This window comes from Gavialis gangeticus, unplaced genomic scaffold (genome assembly GCF_001723915.1).
Source record: "Gavialis gangeticus isolate Ggan-Ray unplaced genomic scaffold, GavGan_comp1, whole genome shotgun sequence".
In the NCBI taxonomy this organism is placed as follows: Eukaryota; Metazoa; Chordata; order Crocodylia; family Gavialidae; genus Gavialis; species Gavialis gangeticus.
The window spans coordinates 22804142-22809622 of NW_017729014.1; the positions used below are offsets into that span (position 1 = coordinate 22804142).

General features: G+C 44.5%; 1 protein-coding gene across 1 annotated transcript in view; it reads right to left on the reverse strand.

The window, feature by feature from the left end:
- The window catches only part of USP48 (ubiquitin specific peptidase 48), a gene marked incomplete at its 5' end in the record, with an annotated part of 41167 nt that overhangs the window by 8683 nt on the left and 27003 nt on the right, over positions 1-5481 (reverse strand). Inside the window, 2 exons of the mRNA XM_019511576.1 lie at positions 4838-4960; positions 5135-5259. Of these exons, the coding sequence (XP_019367121.1) occupies positions 4838-4960; positions 5135-5259 (248 nt within the window). The remainder of the gene's footprint in view (positions 1-4837; positions 4961-5134; positions 5260-5481) is intronic.

A 5481-nucleotide genomic window follows, 5' to 3' on the forward strand; every position in this document is an offset into this window, starting at 1 on the left:
AAAAAAAAAAAAAAAAGAAAAAAAAGAAAAAAGACCCAATTTAAACTAATGTGACAGTAGAGAAGTGACATCTATTCAGTTCTGCCTCTGTTTTATCTTTGCCTTTTAAAGATCTTAACATTCTTTACAATGACAACTTCATTCAAGCGTGACTTTGAAAGCCTAGTTAAATCAGCTGAGATCATGTACCAAGCACTTACGTTGCTGTTCTTACATTCATTACAAAAGTAAATTAAGTTTGGAATGCAAGTACCTTCAATTCCCCGCATGGAACACTTACTTGCCCAACTGCCCAAAATGCATTTATTTACACGCACACACATGCACGCACGCGCGCACACACACTGCGTGTGCGCATGTGCACGCATGGTCCACGCTGTGTACTTGAAAAGGATTCTGTTGGTCAGCAGTACTCATTGCGCCCAGTTCTGTGCTTCAGGAGGGATGTGGACAACATGGAGAGGGTCCAGAGGAGGGCCACCCGCATGATCCGGGGACTACAGGGCAGACCCTACACTGAAAGACTGCAGGACCTAAATCTGTTCAGCCTTCACAAGAGAAGGCTGAGGGGGGACCTGGTGACTCTGTATAAACTCACTAGGGGGGGGACCAGAAGGGTTTAGGGAAGACGCTGTTTCCCCTACCGCCCCCTGGCATGACAAGGAACAACGGACACAAGTTATGAGAGAGTAAATTTAGATTAGACATCCGCAAGAACTACGTCACAGTTAGGGCGGCTAGGAGCTGGAACCAACTTCCTAGGGAAGTGGGGCTGGCTCCTACCCTGGGGATCTTTAAGAAGAGGCTTCATGACTACCTGGCTTGACTCATTTGAGTCCAGTCTTTTCTCCCGCCCAGGCAGGGGGTCGGACTTAAAGATCTACAAGGTCCCTTCCGACCCTACTTCTATGATTCTATGATATGGTTGTTGCTCTGTGCCTTAAGTGCCCTTCAACCACCAGTGGACACAAAGTACACACGTTGCCCCTTAACAGAGTCCTGACACTGTGAGGCACCATAGCAGTGGGGCTGGGAGGAGAATCACGATACATATCTATAATGGACAATGCAACTTGAAATGCAATTACTCTGGGGTAACCGATCATTTCTTTTTCAAGCGACTGTCTGTTATACAGAGCCCAGCATTGGTAGTGACTCACAGTGATCCAAGTCCTACAAGGCACATGTAAATAATGACCATACGGCAGCTCTGCCAAAGTTTCCCAGATCTGGACACCTCCAAAACCACAGAAGTATTAAGCAAACACATGAATCAGTGACCTTGAAGTCACCCTGGCAGTGCTCAGGACGGGAACATTTCTCAGGCAGGCAACAGAAAGTTGACAGTGTTTTAACGGAGCGAGCTTTAAATCTTAATCATGGTTTTACCTTAACTGACCCATTTGCACAATGTTTGATGCTGGCTAGCATCCAGTTAAAGTCTCTCAAACACATCAGCCTTCGGAGGTAAGTGGCCACTTCTGCAAGGCACTTTGTGAACACCTGCAATGCTGTCAACAGGCCAAATGGTAACACCTTGATAATGTCAGCTTCCCACGAGAAGCCTCAGCTATCTTCCATGGGTGAGTGAACTGCAAGGGGGAGGAGGTCAAGGGCCACATAGCAATTGTTCAGATCTAGACAGATTACAGAAGCTACCATCAGCATCCAGCACTCAAGCTTCCACAGTTGCTGTTTAACCATCTTGGGTCCAGAACAGGTTTCTCAGCTTCTTTTTGGGAATCAGAGAAGATTAAAGACACCCTCTCTGAATTCCTGAGGAACTTCTTTCACTGCTTTGGGGGTGGGGAGGTATAAAGGAACAGAGCCTCCTGATTTCATGTGCTTGGGTAAGAAGGGTCTCAAACTTAATGGAATGGTCTCCACTCCACTATTTCCTGCTGGTCAGCAGTCCTGGTGTGCCAGAACTCACGGGAATGATTCCCAAATAGGACTGGCATGACTGGAAGATAGATACAGGCATCTGAAAGCTGCCCTGAACAAGTCAGTCAAATATTCTGTTGAAGGGTGCTGATGGGAACCATGGCGAGGGATCCACATCAGCACCTTGTAGGTTTTTGCGTTTTCTTAGGCAGTTCACGTTCCCTACAATGTGGGCAGAGCTGCCTGAAGAGGCGTCCAGTCCATGAGCTCACTCTTGGGCTTACAGACGTTTGTTGCCCAATGGAAGTTTGTTCGCAAATTTCCTCATAATCCCAATTACCGCAATCATATTTTAGATCAACAAGGCTGGTTAACTGACCACTCATTTGAAGGCTCAATAAGAGACATTTTTTTTCATGCAAACAAGCACAATTCTTTTAGGTTCTACAGAATGAGGGTGCCAAGTGAATGTACCCTTTGCCACATCCATTAGTCTGCTGCTACAACTACCAGCAAGCTAGGCATGCAAGGAGTATAAATTGTTCAAATCCCTGAAGCCAGGCTTGACAGTATCGGTCTGCCATAGTACTGGATGTTGGAATGAGAGAGGCAGATGTCTGCCAAAGCAGCTTGGCAAGATTTAAGAGTCGGTCATTAATCAGCACTGCAAGATGTCGAGGAACCAAAGTGCAGAGGGTGCCCAGAAGTTTGCACAATTTTTCTTGAATGTCTCAACTGGAATCTCAAATGCCAGTTCTTTTTAAGTGGTCTGGTAATCATCTATGGGTAATTAGGATGTGAGCTGGAACTGACTGATCTTTTGTTTCTTCACTGATCTTTTGCGATTCTTCACTTGAGTAGTCAAGTCAGATGGTAAAAGCACATCCAGGGCATGTGGTAAGTTCCCCTTTGGGGGTTTTAGAGAAAGGGATCCACACTGGGATACTAATGTGGGGTTGGCAGTAGGCATAAAGGACAGGCAAAAAGAAAGGTTTGGGGTGAGTGCTGCCCCCACCAGAGCTCCTATGTTTATGATGATAAGCATGAGTACTAAGATCACTTCCAGGAGGTAACTGGGCCTAAATGACTTAACTCGAGGTCTTCACTGGTAAAACCTCCTTGCGTAGGGAACTGAACGCTCATAAAGTAGGGAAGCTGCACCAGTTGGTGTGGTGGGAACACCCACAAAAATGTGTCCTGACCAGCTTGTTAACCAGTTATAGGACAGCTGCCAGCAGACCTAGCTTCATCACTGCAAATCTTGTGAGGTCCCTTCCAGCCTCTAATTTCTATGCATCTATGAAAAGTGGAGACCATCGTGTCTTTCAGTATCAAGTATGTCTACACTGATGGTAAGCAAGGAGCTCTTACTGGCACCAGTACAGATAGGCGCTTGCAATACCAGCACCCAGAGGTCAAGACAGCATGATTTCAGTGGTGCCAAAAATAATGGTCCTGAGACAAAGGTGAGCAGTGCTCAAATGGATGCCAGAGGAGCCTTATACTACTTTTCACGTCAGAAATACAGGAGCATTTATAGCTGCAGGAAGGACCCATGGGGAGAGACCTTTGATGATGGCTCTATAACCACGATGCTCACTCTAGCTCATTGCCTAATGTCCGACTACACAAGGAGGGCGAGTCTTTCACCAAATGGCCTTCCATGATATGGAAAGAGAAGATGCAGGAGGTGCCGTTTGCCCACAGGTGCTCACAGACGCCCGTCCTTGTCTTCCCATAATCAAACAGAGGAATGCATCGATTTCTTTAAAAGAAACATTTTGTAGAGAGATTTCTCAGGGTGCCGGACTCCTTCTGTAAAATGGCTTATAGATGGCACACCCCTCAGTAATATGCCCTTCTCAGACAAAACCACCAACTGGAACACCCGTCATTACATGCAAAGCAGGTTCTGAAGTGTGGAGACTAGTTATTTTTATGGTAGAAAGCTTTCCTGGCATAACCATACTAGCAAAGCACGTATTGTGAAGGAAACTACTAGGCTACTCCAGCTCCCCTGAGCAACGTAAGCTGAAAGAGTTGCTGGGCAGTTTTGATGCATCTACAATATTCTGTCAACAAAAGTCTCTATGTCAGTAGAAATTACACTTCAACAGCCTACTAACTGACAGAGTTATATCAGCAAAAGCTTTCTAAAAGTAAGCACACAGTCTCGTGTGCAGATATGGCACTCTTGATATGGTGCTTTTTTGCTACATCAGGCAAAATAAAATGGATTTTCTGACAAAAGGCTGAGATATTAAAAAGCCAATACTAACCTACTCTCTGGCAAATTAAAGTTGCATACGTGAGGAAAAAGCCAGACAGTGCATGGACTTGGACACTGCAAGAAGGAAGTGATGGGCAGCTGGGGGTGGCTCTGTGCTTTGTGCCCTTGGTTGGAGAGACAAAGACATTCAGGGAGCAGATGCTGTCCCAAAAGACACTGCTGACCAGTATCATCCATCTCATGTGTGCTGGGCAGAGGCACACTAGCAGCAGGAGATGCAAGGACAAATAACCCAAAGCAAACATCTCTAGCAAACCACAGCAAGACTTACACCAGCCAGTGCTTTACAAGAAGATCAAGAGGTAGTAACTACAGAGGGCCACACACGCAGAAGGTACTTTAGAAAGTATCATCTGAAATAATACCTGCCATTCTTTTTTTGTTAAAAACACTGTTTTACGATACACATATAAATAGTGATAAAAATAACTTGCTGTTGTCTTTCATCTAGAGGGAACATCTCAATCCAGCTTTGATTCTTTAAGTCACATTATTCAATGAAGCATACAATGTGTTTGTATGGTCTAATACCGCATCCAAGGTTTACACAAGCACATTTCTCTCTCCAGCATTTCAATTCCACATTTTCTCATCAACATTGATAACACAATACACCTTTCCCCAGCTTTGACAGATTTCTATAACCTTTCCCAGACTCTGTACCTGAGGCCAGCTACCAAGACACGGTCTGCATTTGTCATGAAACAGGTTCTGGAGGGAAGCTTTCTGTTCACTTGCCATCATCTTATGTAAAGCTTCATTTTCCTCTCCTTCTCTTTCCAGAATCTGTGTAAAACAAAGAGTTTCTCTAGTCCTTTCTGTTTACTTTCAAAATCATTATTGAAAAAGTAAAAGATTTTTAAATCTGTATATTTTAAGCAAGGGTAGCATCAACAAAGTTAGAGATGCAACCATATGCGAGCTACCAAAAAGCTTAAAAGTTACCAGGTACTCAAATACCTTGCACTGGGAACAGCATTCTTTGTTATTTGGGAATTCAGGGGCCTTTGGAAAATACTGCTTGAGTTTTTTCCAGGCTTCTTTAGAAACAACCCTTCTTTCATTTTCTGATATGCACAGGTCACCTGGATGGGGGGAGCAGGGGTGGTGGTAGAAAAGAAATCAAGAGAACATCATTTTGGTTCTGGACATGCTCAGCAGGAGTTTTGCAGCACTGAAGATTTAAGAGATTACTTTATATAATTGCAGTCGTAGATGTTTACGCCCATATCATCTGATGCCGACGTCAGCACTAGAGAGTGAAAAAATAGACCATAACCAATACAGAAAAGTCACCTTCAACCTCT